Source organism: Aquarana catesbeiana, linkage group LG02 (genome assembly GCF_042186555.1).
Source record: "Aquarana catesbeiana isolate 2022-GZ linkage group LG02, ASM4218655v1, whole genome shotgun sequence".
Taxonomy (NCBI): Eukaryota; Metazoa; Chordata; class Amphibia; order Anura; family Ranidae; genus Aquarana; species Aquarana catesbeiana.
In genome coordinates this window covers 143,368,807-143,382,742 of record NC_133325.1, presented here as the reverse complement: position 1 = coordinate 143,382,742, position 13,936 = coordinate 143,368,807, and the positions used below count along the sequence as shown (strand labels likewise).

The following is a 13,936-nucleotide window of genomic DNA, read 5'->3' as shown; positions in this document are numbered from 1 at the left end:
CGAAAAGGCATTTGACTTGGTTGAGTGGGGCTACCTTTGGGAGGTACTGTGTAGATATGGTTTTGGCCCTCAATTTCTGCGCTGGCTGCAATTACTCTACCAAAAGCCTTCAGCTTATATACAGACCAATGGTAGGATTTCTGAGCGCTTTCTGCTGCAGCGTGGCACGCGCCAGGGGTGCCCCCTCCCTTTTTGCTCTGGCGCTGGAACCTCTGGCCATCCTACTCAGAGCATCTCGGCAGGTGGAGGGGCTGCGGATCGGCCCCTATGGAGGAGAACGTGTCTTTATACGCTGATGATGCCCTGTTGTATCTACATGACGCGGACTCCTCCCTGAGGGCTGCTCTGGAGCTCTTCGACGAGTTTGGCCGCTTCTCGGGGGTCCAAATAAATTGGACAAAATCTGTAATTTTTCCCCTAGACCCCCTGTTGTAGTTTACTGTGGACACTACCCAGCTGCAGTGGGTTACTGGTTTTAAATATCTGGGAGTCCAGGTGAGTTGCGACCCCTCTGAATTTTATGAGCTCAACCTGCATCCCGTGCTACTGCAGCTGAGAGCTAGGTGTGCTTCCTGGGGGACTCTGCCACTTAATTTGTTAGGGCGTATTAACCTTATTAAAATGGTGTTTCTCCTCAAGTTTAATTACCTATTTAAAAACTCCCCAGTGTGGATTCCGGGCGCAAGGAACTAGATAGCTGTATTGGGGCCTTTCTCTTGGGGGCTCCACTCCCTGATTGGCAAGATTCACCCTATGTCTCCATGTGAGATGTTGGTGATTGGTGTTACCCAATTTTCAGGTATACTACTGGGTGGCCGTTTCGATTTTGGTCCGCTGGTGGTTCGTTTGCTCCAGAGCCAATGCTGCGGTGAGCCTTGAGGCGGCTCTATTGCGTTCCCTCGGTGACCTAGGGAATCTAGTGTATAGGGGCTCTGGGTCATACGCTGATCTCCCGCCTCCGACTAGGACGGCGCTCAAAGTGTGGGTGGTTGCTATGATGAGGTTTCATAAATCAAACGCATGGTCGCCTTTTCAAATTGCTATGGGGTAATCCTAACCTCCCACACTTCCGTACAATCCTGGACCCACAGGTCTGGGCGAAGTATGGGGTTAAGGCCCTTCGGGATAATATGCCGACAGGGACGTTAATGACATACAAATTTATTTACCATTATTACCAACTGCGTCATGCAGTAAGAGCACAGTTGTGGTTCAGCATGTCTGGAGGAGCCAGATTTTCATCCTCTCCTAGATGTTAGATGCTGGGGGAACCCCCCTCAAGTCACCTGTCATGGATCAGCATCACAAGCTGCCATGGTGCAGGCAGGCTGCCTTGTTAGAATGGGGGTTGGTGCCCCCTTCTGACCGGATATCATATTCTCTCACTGAAAAACCCACAAATGGAAGGAAACATCCATCTTACACATCCTGCCAGTGACTCCTTTCCTGGCAACAACTTGAAGACCATTTGGGAGTGACAGTGGAGAGCACCATCTCTCCCGACACTCAGTTCCGTGGTGAATTCCACCCTCAGTCTAGGAAGAGAGCCACAACATTACTTTCGCAAGGGCTTGCAGTACGATGGTTTCAGGCCGGGTCTCTAGGATCAGTCCTGTACCATGACTGAGGACCAAGTACAGGTAGCCCAGCCTGTAGGCAGGGTCCACTTTGCGGGCCCATTTAAGTGCATTGCTCTTTTAAAATCCTTCCAGGAGGGAGGGTGATTTGATTTCCCTCCAGAATCTATTAAATACCTTGAGTGGAGCTTAGCTCAGGGTAGATTCGGACTATGGGAAGAAGAGGACCCATGGGAGAGAGCATTACTGTATCTAGGGACTGAGACTTGTTCTTTCTTCTTCCCTGGAGGAGGCTCCCCTGAAGGTGGGCACAAGAGGTACATTACCTCACGTAAAGAGACTTATTATACTTGCATGAGAGATGCAAAGCATGGAGGGCTGAGATGTTAACTACTTTATCGGAACTGTGACTTTTATAATAAAATTGCATTGGGCGGAGCCTCTGGCTACTTCAAGTGTCTAAAATAGATTCAAGTAACCTTGCTGCTGAGTACCAGGAAGCACCCTGTTAGGCTAAGCTAGACTGCATTGCTTAGAAACTCCCACTTGGTGAAGAATCCCAGTGTATCCAACAGTGTTACAAAACTGGTCTAGCTAGTGGTGGTGGATAGGCAGAGAGAGGAGCTATCCTGAAACCACAGGAAACCCTCAGGCCTGAAGTATCTGGTATCCCTGCCGCAAACACATGCTTTTGTCTAGACAGACTAGGAGCGTGATAAGTGAGCTTTACATTTCAGCTCCATGTTACTGGCACACCATGAGTGCGGATGGTGTTAGATGCACGAATCTGCAAGGGCTCTGGTTGTTACTCATGGCCGTTGACTGAACCTGGGTTAGCTCCATGTGCTGGATGGACCCCATGGAGTGAGTAATGGGCTCCTCTAGAGCAAATGCGTGGTCATGCCATCAAACCGCCCAGGTGGGTGCAGGAGACTCTCCATTTTCTGGCCACCACTACGCCCAACCTGAGTTGGCTGCTCCTCCTTCACATACAGTACTCACACATCTTTATCTATTGAACACAAACCATGAACACTTTACTAGAATTTCAGAACAGCTCTTCATTCCAAATAATGGTTGTACAACATGCTTGATAAGCCTTCCATCTAGTTGTTCTGGTTCACTCCTCCAGCATAAACTTCGATGCCCCCTACAGTCCATATAGGAAATACTCCAAATCCTTCACCCATTCAAGGGTCCCACTTAGGGGTAGATTATCCAGTACTCCGCTAACTAGGCGTGTGTAGTACTCAAGCCAAAAAAAAAAAAAAAGAAAAAAAACTTTCCCTTACCCTGCTTCCTCTTGTTTATACGACTAGACAGGAAGTCATCCAGACAGGATGAAGTGCACTGCAGCAAAATCAGTCAACTCTTGCACCACCTGCCTACAGACCACCAACACCATAGCAACAAATTACACCATGCATACTGCCCTTGAGCATCATGGATCGTTTTGGTGCTGGTGGCTGGGCTGCCTGCAATATAGCAACTCATGACATTGATCCAGGGTAAATTGGGTCATGTGCTTGTGGCACCCCGGTTAAGAAACACTGCAGTAGTCTATTCATTTTGAATTGGTTGCCTGCGCACCATGCACCATTTATTTCAACATAGTGCACAACAACGTACAGATGGTTCACATGTACATGCTTGGTATAATTACAAATACTCATTCCTACGCTGCCTTACTTGCTCGGAGAACACTGGTATTTCGGAACTGTTCTTTCGGCACATGTGCCTTTCATAACTCAGTGAGCATTGGTTGTGCTTGTCACATTCAATTTTGTTTATATACAATCTTAACAATTTAAATCCATGCGCTTATATGACTCCACAACATAAGCATGCCAGTTATCTTCATAGCAATATTCCCCTGCTATTTTACATTTTCTTTTAGTAAAACAGGATCAAGTGTCTTATACAAAAGTTTCCTGATATCAGAGTCTTGCTATTATGCCTGTATCGCCAGCACACCATGAATCTTTGAAATAGAGTCCAAAAGCTTATTAAAGCGATCACATCACAGCAAAAAATTGCAATCTTGTGCTATGATATGATTGCTTTAAAAAACTTTGATGCTATTTCAAAGATCCATGGTGTTCTGGCGATACATGCTTTAACCTTGTGTTGATACCGGTTTCCAGCTGGTGGTTGCTACAGCACCCACATATTGCAAAGCCATTTCCAGGAATATGTCCAGTGGGAATATTTTACTGGACTTGCTATTATTACTCCAAACCTGTGATCTGTATTGTAAAGAATCTCAAGGTCAGACTATATTAGTTGGTGAATATTGGAGGAAACCTGTACTGTCAAAGTCCTCTGGAAGTGTTGATGCCTGCATCCCTTGCTACACAATGTGGTTCACCCCTCTATGCATAATAAGACTCAGTAGTAACATGGGGGCCTGCAGCCGGAACTATTGAGGCTTTATTGCTAGAAGACAGCAGAGCTCCAATTTCTCATTTGCTGGAGAGGCAAGTATTCAACATCTTCCATTATTTGGATTTTTTTTTTTGCTGGAGGTGGCGGGGGGAGGGAGCAACAGAGTCTCTATTTCTTTGAGTGCATCACCAGGCAAAACTTTTTTTTTCAGTTTTGGACAAAGGGAGAAAGGGTAAGAATATGTTAAGTGCAGAGATAGTGCTGGACCCGTGAAGTTATCCTATTAATATTGCTATCCTAGCTTAATGTAATGATGTTGATGTTGGTGATGGTGATCTGGTTCCCGGGCAGTTGGCTTCTACGCTTCAGAGGATCTCAGTTTGCTGCAGCATAATAAAGGTTTTTGTAGCATAATAAAAAAAAATAGTAAATTGAAGCGCCACGCCACTGCTAAAAGGTCCAGATATGACTTTATTCCTATGGGGTCAGGGAGACAATCAAAAGCAATGCTAATGTGTTTTGGGGGTGTATATTCTTCCAGCATGATTATCTGCATACTTTCTGTAAGCAGCTTGGTTGGCAAATTTTTATTGCCGTCTGTGTCTCTACTGGTGAGATTTACCCTCGCTAACTGTCATGGTGATTACCACTGGGTGAGAAAGTAAAAGTAAATTAACATTTTACAGTTCACTAGAGCAGGAGTAGAGAATTTCTTAGCGGGAATGCATGTCCCGGTGACAACTCTCATGGCAGGTTTGACCATGACTTTGGAGAAATTGCTACCCACTGCCAGTTATGTCTGTGGGAAAGGAAGTGAAGAGAAACTTCCCCAATGATGACAAAGACAGCAAAAAGAGTCTAGCAGGTGTTTAAGCAATCCCACCAACAAAAAATGTAGTTTGAGTTTTACTTAGAAAACCAGTAGGGTATGTGAAGAAACAAAGCTGCTGTACAGCATTGGCTCAGAAAATTTCAGTATCATCAATTATAATTACAGCGAGCAGTGTAGCATTGGAGGGAGAGGAAATATGGCAAGTGGACCCACACTTTATGGTTATACTTTTGCTGCAGCTGCCGATTTGGATATTGCAGCCTAAAGCACTTTTAGATCTGAAAATTGCCATTCAGTATCTAGCACAGGAAGCTGATGTTTAAAGGTATATTAAAGGTTCAGTTTTTTATTTGTCTAAAATAATTAATATGTTATACTTACCTGCTCTGTGCAATGGTTTTGCACAGAGCAGGCACAATCCTCCTCTTCTTGGGTGCCCCGCTGGTTCTCCTGGCTCCTCCCCTCATTGAGTACCCCCCTAGCAAGCCGCTAGGGGGGTACTTGTGCGGGCCTGAACCCGAGCCGCACTGTGTGCATCTATTGACACACATAGTGCGGCTTGGCCCCACCCTCTGCTCCCTTGGCTGGATTTGATTGACAGCAGTGGGAGCCAATGACACCACAGAGTCCAGTGAGGAGAGAGAGGGAGAGCAGGGGTGCTGCTCTCATGCACAGCACTGGCCTGATATTGGGCTCAGGTAAGTGTTTAGCCTTTAGAACTACTTTAAATCAGGTGCATCGTGTGTCAAATAACTGATGTGTATGTGCCTTTTTGTCATATTGCAGATGGCTGTGTACACACATTATCCTGCTCGGAATGTATCAGATCTCATCCCAGGTGTCTGTGGTGCTCTGCAAAGGTGAATATCTTCAAACCCACATTAATCAATCAGTGACGAAATACACACCCTTTTATGAATCTGTCAGATGTTTAGGCTGTCATCAGCAAGTATTATATTGTCTAATGAACATTCCAATACTGTATATTCTTTATTGATTGGATTCCAATATCGCTTATATGCAGATAATACTTAAATATATGTTGCCACTCAATATCACTTCTGTGCAGTCTTCCCTTTCCAGAAAAATGGTACATTCAGAAGGTTTTTTACCTTAATGCAGACAATGCATTAGGGTAAAAAAACACCAGCCTTTAGGATCACTTTAAGTGATCACTAGGGGAAAGAAGAGAAGATGCTTCCATTGAAGCAGGCTTATGTTGTCATCTCAGCCTAGGCAAAGTCAGTGGAGTTTATGAGAAATAGGAGAACCTAAAAAAAAAAAAAAATGATACTGTTGTATATTGTGGCATGTCAGCCAGTGTTCATTTTGGCAGCAAATTTCAATTTAGTTTTAGTCTTAGTCTTAAGACTAAAATTGCATTTTAGTCCCATTTTAGTCTTCTGCAATTGTTTTAGTTTTAGTCGTATTTAGTCAACTGAATCTCCAGTACATTTTAGTCGACTAAAACTCATTTTAGTCGTCTAAAATCTAATGGGTGTAATTAAATTGTAACTCATTAGTTAACATTTCTCTACAATGTCCAAACTCATTTTATACTGCTGGAGTGAAAAATCAAATATGTTATTATTTATTCTATGGAGTAGGGATGGGCTGTCTGTTCAGGTCGAACATGAGTTTGACTCGAACATTTGCTGTTCGCTGAATAGTGAACAATTTGGGGTGTTCGCAGAAAAAGTCGCAAGCCACGGAACACCCTTTAAAAGTCTATGGGAGAAATCTAAAGTGCTAATTTTAAAGGTTAATATGCAAGCTATTGTCATAAAAAATGTTTGGGGACCTGGGTCCTGCCCCAGGGGACATATATCAATGCAAAAAAAAGTTTCAAAAACTGCAGTTTTTTCGGGAGCAGTGATTTTAATAAATAAAGTGAAACAATAAAAGTGAAATATTTCTTTAAATTTCGTACCTGGGGAGTGTTTAACCACTTCAGCCCCAGAAGGATTTACCCCCTTCCTGACCAGAGCACTTTTTGCGATTTGGCACTGCGTCGCTTTAACTGACAATTGCGCGGTCGTGCGACGTGGCTCCGAAACAAAATTGACGTCCTTTTTCTCCCACAAATAGAGCTTTCTTTTGGTGGTATTTGATCACCTCTGCGATTTTTTTTTTGCGCTATAAACAAAATAAGAACGACAATTTTGAAAAAAACGCATTATTTTTTACTTTTTGCTATAATAAATATCCCCAAAAAATATATTAAAAACATTTTTTTTCCTCAGTTTAGGCCGATACGTATTCTTCTACATATTTTTGGCAAAAAAAAATCGCAATAAGCATTTATTGATTGGTTTGCGCAAAAGTTATAGCGTTTACAAAATAGGGGATAGTTTTAGGGCATTTTTATTAATAATTTTTTTTTTACTTGTTTTGGCAGCGATCAGCGATTTTTATTGTGACTGCGACATTATGGCGGACACATCGGACATTTTTGACACATTTTTGGGACCATTGTCATTTATACAGCAATCAGTGCTATAAAAATGCACTGATTCCTGTGTAAATGACACTGGCAGTGAAGGGGTTAACCACTAGGGGGCGGGGAGGGGTTAAGTATGTCCTAGGGGAGTGATTCTAACTGTCAGGGGGATGGGCAGTGTATGTGACGTCACTGATCTCTGCTCCGATGACAGGCAGCAGAGATCGAGTGACACTGTCACTAGGCAGAACGGGGAGATGCTGTTTACAACGACATCTCCCCGTTTGTCCTCTCCGTGAGGCGATCGCGAGTATGCCCGCGGCGATTGAGTCCGCGGGACCCGCGACCCGACTCACGGAGATCGCGGCAGCCACGCGCGCACACGGCGGCAAATTCAAAGTAATGTATGGGTAAGTTACTTTGTGCAGCTGTGCCATTCTGCCTACGTATATCTACAGGAGCTGGTCGGGAACCGGCTATAGTATGCCTGTAAAGTGGCGCATGTTTCCTGTGTTTACAACAGTCCGAGAGCAAAATGACATTTCTAAAGGAAACGAAAGTCATTTAAAAGTACTAGCGGTAGCGCGGGCAGCTATAATGAATTGTCGGATCTCTGCAATACTCATAAAAGTCATTGAAAAAAACGGCCTGGGGTTCCCCCAAAGTGCATTACCAGGCCCCTTGGGTCTGGCATGGATATTAAGGGGAACCCCGCGCCAAAATTAAAAAAAAAAATGGCGTGGGGGTCCCCCTAAAAATCAATACCAGACCCTTAACCAAGCACGCAACCTGGCAGGCCGCAGAAAAAGAGGAGGGGACGAGAGAGCGCCCCCCCTCCTGAACCGTACCAGGCCACATGCCCTCAACATGGAGAGGATATCCCCATGTTAATGGGGACAAGGGCCTCATCCCCACACCCTTGCCCGGTGGTTGTGGGGGTATGCGGGCGAGGGGCTTATCGGAATCTGGAAGCAGATACCGGCCCCCCCTGTGTGAAATGGTAATGGGTTTCAAATGTACCCTTACCATTTCACAAAAAAAAAAAGTGTCACGAATGTTAAAAAAGACGAGACGGTTTTTGACAATTCCTTTATTAATGTCTTCTTCTTTCCCTGCTTCTTCCATCTTCTTCTGGTCTTCATTCTGTTTTCTTCCTCCATCTTGTTCTTCTCCCGCTTCTTCCTCCGATCCTCTGCTTCTTCCTTCATTCTTCTCGTCCGCATCTTCCTCCGGCTTCTTCTTCCCCGCTCTGTTCTTCGGACGATCCACATCCATGGGAGGTTTTCGCTGTGTGACACTTCTGTTCTTCTGACAGTTCTTATATAACTGAGAGTGGGGCCACCCGGTGACTTCCCTATGGTTTTCCCCGTGGTATCAGAGGGGGGCGGGGTCACCCGTTATGTAATCGGTATGACTTGCGTATGACTTTTTTTTCCCCCCTTTAGAAATGTCATTTTGCTCTCGGACAGTTGTAAACACAGGAAACATGCACCACTTTACAAGCATACTATAGACACCCCCCAGGTATGAAATTTAAAGGAATATTTCACTTTAAGCATTATTAAGATCACTGCTCCCAAAAAAACGCCCGTTTTTAAAACTTTTTATGCATTGATACATGTCCCCTGGGGCAGGACCCAGGTCCCCAAACATTTTTTATGAAAATAACTTGCATATTAACCCTTAAAAGTAGCACTTTTGATTTTTCGCGTTTGTGTCCCATAGGCTTTAACAGAGTTCAAACAAATTTTTTGCCTGTTCGCATGTTCTGCTGCGAACCGGACAGGGGGGTGTTCGGCCCAACCCTAGTATTGAGGTATGAACATGCACTACAGAACAGTGGTAATTTTGAAGTTAAATTTCAATTTAGTTTTAGTCTTATGCCCCGTACACATGGTCGGATTTTCCGACGGAAAATGTGTGATAGGACCTTGTTGTCGGAAATTCCGACCGTGTGTGGGCTCCATCACACATTTTCCATCGGATTTTCCGACACACAAAGTTTGAGAGCAGGCTATAAAATTTTCCGACAACAAAATCCGTTGTCGGAATTTCCGATCGTGTGTACACAAATCCGACGCACAAAGTGCCACGCATGCTCAGAATAAATAAAGAGATGAAAGCTATTGGCTACTGCCCCGTTTATAGTCCCGACGTACCTGTTTTACGTCACCGCGTTCAAAATGATCGGATTTTCCGACAACTTTGTGTGACCGTGTGTATGCAAGACAAGTTTGAGCCAACATCCGTCGGAAAAAATCCTAGGATTTTGTTGTCGGAATGTCCGATCAATGTCCGACCGTGTGTACGGGGCATTAGTCTTTTGACTAAAATGGCATTTTAGTTTTAGTCCCATTTTAGTCTTTTGACTAAAATGCGATTTTAGTTTTAGTTATATTTTAGTCATCTCAATCGTTTTAGTTGTATTTTTGTTGACTAAAATAGTATTCCTTTAGTCAACTAAAATATTTTAGTCATTTTAGTCGACTAAATTAACACTGATGTCAGCAGTGTGTTCTGCAGACTTGTAAAGGTATTGAAAGGTTCCATTTAATATGGGAAAAATAAAACTTCCATCATCTCCCTCTCAATAACCCCAGCTCAGTTGTTAGGGATATTATTTGATTTTGATCTCTCATTTAAACGTTACACCATTCACTCACTAAACACCCCCTGTCACCCTGCATGATAAGATTGAAATGTTGGTGTGGTATATAAGACAGACTAACACCACTCCAATCCAAACTGACATCTTCTGCTTGACTTATCCAGCTTTCCACTTGCTCCCTAAAGTCGGTCAAAGATGAAACGAATCACAGCTAGTTCAGCTGGGACCAGCCAAGATTGGATCTACAGAATGGGCAGGCTGATTGTATCCAAGTCAATCCATCGTTCAACTTGGGTACAACCTGCATATTGAATTATTAGTATGCTTTTATTGCCAGTGGCTACAGCTGCTAGCGGCAATCATTGTTCTCTCCTGGCAGGAACAGCAACCTGTGACAAACACCCACCCCCATCCCCCGCCTCTCCAGGAGTACACAATAGCTCAGCGGAAGGGATTCCCCCATCAGTGCAATCAACAGGATCAAGCAATCACATAATCTATGGACGGCCTTAGAGAGTTTCTCTATCAATCCTTCTGCTTGCTGTCAGTTAGGGCCAATTAACATTGCGCTAAAGAGCTCCCTAACACACCACAATGGACCAAAATGGACCAAAAATTAAGTATTCAGCAAATTTGTGGCAAGTTATCCTTGCTATCTGGGATCCTACATTCATTACTATGTACTAGTTTAGATGCAACCCCCCCCGATTAAAGTTACTGTGTGCTCCAGAGACTACAGACACCCATTTCTTGTGGGCTGTTGTGTGTGAGTTCTTGTGTCTTCTCTCTGGAAGACAAGGTCATTGTCCAGTGGTGATGTCTATAATAATACTTGCTGATTTATCAATCATTTAATTACTGTATTTGCTGAGTCCAATATTTATTTATTTATTTATTTATTTCAGGTACTTATATAGCGCTGTCAATTTACGCAGCGCTTTACATATACATTGTACATTCACATCAGTCCCTACCCTCAAGGAGCTTACAATCTAAGGTCCCTAACTCACATTCATACATACTAGGGACAATTTAGACAGGATCCAATTAATCTACCAGCATGTCTTTGGAGTGTGGGAGGAAACCGGAGTACCCGGAGGAAACCCACGCAGGCACAGGGAGAACATGCAAACTCCAGGCAGGTAGTGTCGTGGTTGGGATTCGAACCAGCGACCCTTCTTACTGCTAGGCGAAAGTGCTACCCACTGCACCACTGTGCCGCCCAATATAAGTTAGTACATTGTAAATGAAGAGGAATAATTATTTCCCCTTTCTCACTCACAGCTAGTTAGTGTAGCAATCTCAAGGATGACTCATTTGTCTACCATGGTTTGTGGGGAAACGTCTCCTGAGAGTTGAGTTACTCACTGACGTAAGACAGACCTGAAACCAGCCAAATTGTTCTTCTAAGAAAGATTGTTTATACAATAATATTTTGTAGGTAACCATCACTAGATAGATTGATCTGTTGAGCTAGCTAGAACCCACATACATTTGTTGTTAAAACATGTTTTTTTTTTCCTTATGGATCAAATTTTTAAACAAAGGATTATCAATGATTCAGGTGAATCATGGATAATCTATATCTTTGTGTAGCCTTGAAGAGACCATAGGCAGACAAGTGTGTTCCTGAGAAAAGAGACAGGGAAATATCTTCCTATCCTCAATCTCACTGAGACCAGCGTTCATGCCAATGGACAGAAGCAATCCATGCATGTTTTATATGTATATAAGTTTAAACAGTATTAACCATTTCGCTGCCTGGCCCTGTGCTCCATTTTGCACACTCAGGTGGCCAGACCATTTTTGCACGTTTTCCTTTGCTTTGTTATTCTTCACTTATAGCTTTCAGAATTTGTGAAAGACCCCCCAAACTATATATTTTCTGAAAGCCCATGATCATTATAATAAAAAGAAGGTTCTACTGATTTTTTAGACCCCGCGGTATGTGCGCAAATGTTTATCAAAGCAATATATTTGCAAAAAATACACTAAAACCATTATTAGCAGATAAAAAAACAGCAAATCTGACAAAATTCCTACTAAATATAAAAGTTTAACCTGTTTTAAGTTAATAAATAACAAATATTTGTAACATTTAGATTGCGCCTTTTTGCGAAATGGTGAAAATTGAACAGACGCAAAAGTGTAAATAGCCAGATTTCTCAAAAAAAAAAATAATAAATAAATAATTGGCAGGTTTTTATTTTTCCCTTACAGCTTTCAGAATTTGTGAAAGACCCCCAAAACCATATATTTTATATTTGCGCAAATGTTTATCAAAGCAATATATTTGCAAAAAATACACTAAAACCATTATTAGCAGATAAAAATACAGCTAATTTTACAAAATTCCTGCTAAATCCCTACTAAATATAAAAACTTAACCTGTATGGAGTTAATAAATAACAAATATTTGTACATTTTAAATTGCGCCTTTTTGCAAAATGGTGATAATCAATTGTACCCAAAAATTTCTCTAAAAATCTGGAGGTTTTCATTTTTCACTTAGAGCTTTCAGAATTTGAAAAGACCTCTCAAACTAGACATTTTCTAAAAGTACATGACCTGTAGAATAAAAAAAAAAAGCGCTACAGATTTTTTTGGGCCCCGCAATAATTGGCTCAAACTTGTCTTGCATACACACGGTCACACAAAGTTGCTTGGAATTTGCGAACGTCAAGAACGCGGTGACGTACAACACGTACAACGGCACTAGAAAGAGGAAGTTCAATACCAAGTGCGCCACCCTTTGGGCTCCTTCCGCTAATCTCGTTAGTAGAAGTTTGGTGACAGACGATTCGCGCTTTTCAGCCTCCTGCTTTTCTGATCGTTACTGCTCTTCAGTTTGTGTTTGTGGGTTCGTATTTATATTACGTATTTGATTTTCAGTGCGTTCTTGTTCGCTCGTTTCTGATTTTCAGCTCCGGCCTTTGTATTTCAGTGCTTTCTGTTAGTTCGTTCTGACCAGCCGACCATTTTGAAGCCATGAGGACACTCACCCCGGACCAGAGGGTTTATAACTACCATCTGGCCAGAGCCAGAAGACTGGTGGAGAATGTTTTTGGGATAATGGCCAGCCGGTTCTGCCTATTCCTTATGCCAATCAACATGGCGGAATATAAACCTAACCATATAATCCTTGCATGCTGCATTCTACACAACTCTTTAAGGAGAAATTTCAATGAACTATGTTGCCTCAGTTGGGCTTGAGGCCGGACTTCAACAAGAAGGTGTTTAGGACTTCTTTAGGAGGTGGGGGGTCCCTGGTGTTCTCAGATGTCCTGAGTCTTTTCTCCCCTATGTGAATAAAAAATAGGTATACTTAGCACACAGATATTGGAGGGCAGAAATAGGAATATGAAATATAGCTTGGAAGTGTCGTACAATTGTCTGTTTTGGCAGAGTTCCAAGCTGAAGAACATTTTATTTCCTTTCTAAAGCTGTAATACTTAACTTTTTTGTTAAAGTATCACACATGTAGAGACTCCTAGTATCCACTGGAGCACCTGTGTTGGACGCCCTAAAAAGTTTGGTTCTGGTATCCCACACTAGTGCTCCTGCGTCCAGATGTGTAAACAGCTGCTGAGTGTCCTCTCCTTACACTGAATCAAGTTTGCATTTCATTCTAGTTACAAACCCATCTAGACAACAAACTTATTTTTATACAAATAGGCCTGAACAAATGTAGTTAACCTGTATTTGCCAAAAACATCTTATAAGTGGGCGAACAAACGATGTTTCCTATGACCGATTACTGTGCCCATGAACAAGTTGCCATTTTAAACTGTACAACAGTAAAGAAAAGCACATGGAGCAGCATGCAAGTAATAATAATAATAGGAACACAGGACAAATACTTACTTTTTAGAAGCAGTTTCCTGATCCTTCTGAACTGATCGTGCTCCCTCAATTTGAGGTCTGACCATCGTTTCCTCAATTGATCCTTGGATTGTCGTACCCCCAAATTCCTGTGCAGACTCTTCACAACTTTAGGCATGATCTTGGCCTTTCTCACATTTGGGTTTGGGTACGGTTCATACTTCCCATCATAGTCGGCCCTCTTGAAGATGCCCACCGTCTCCACCATCTCT

The 13,936-nt window shown here is 42.7% G+C and overlaps 1 protein-coding gene across 1 annotated transcript in view; it reads left to right on the top strand.

Annotated features, from left to right (window-relative positions):
* The window catches only part of ITGB7 (integrin subunit beta 7), a 136,039-nt gene that overhangs the window by 44,754 nt on the left and 77,349 nt on the right, over positions 1 to 13,936 (top strand). The window contains exon 3 of the mRNA XM_073613567.1: positions 5,581 to 5,654. Coding sequence (XP_073469668.1) covers positions 5,581 to 5,654 — 74 coding nt within the window. The remainder of the gene's footprint in view (positions 1 to 5,580; positions 5,655 to 13,936) is intronic.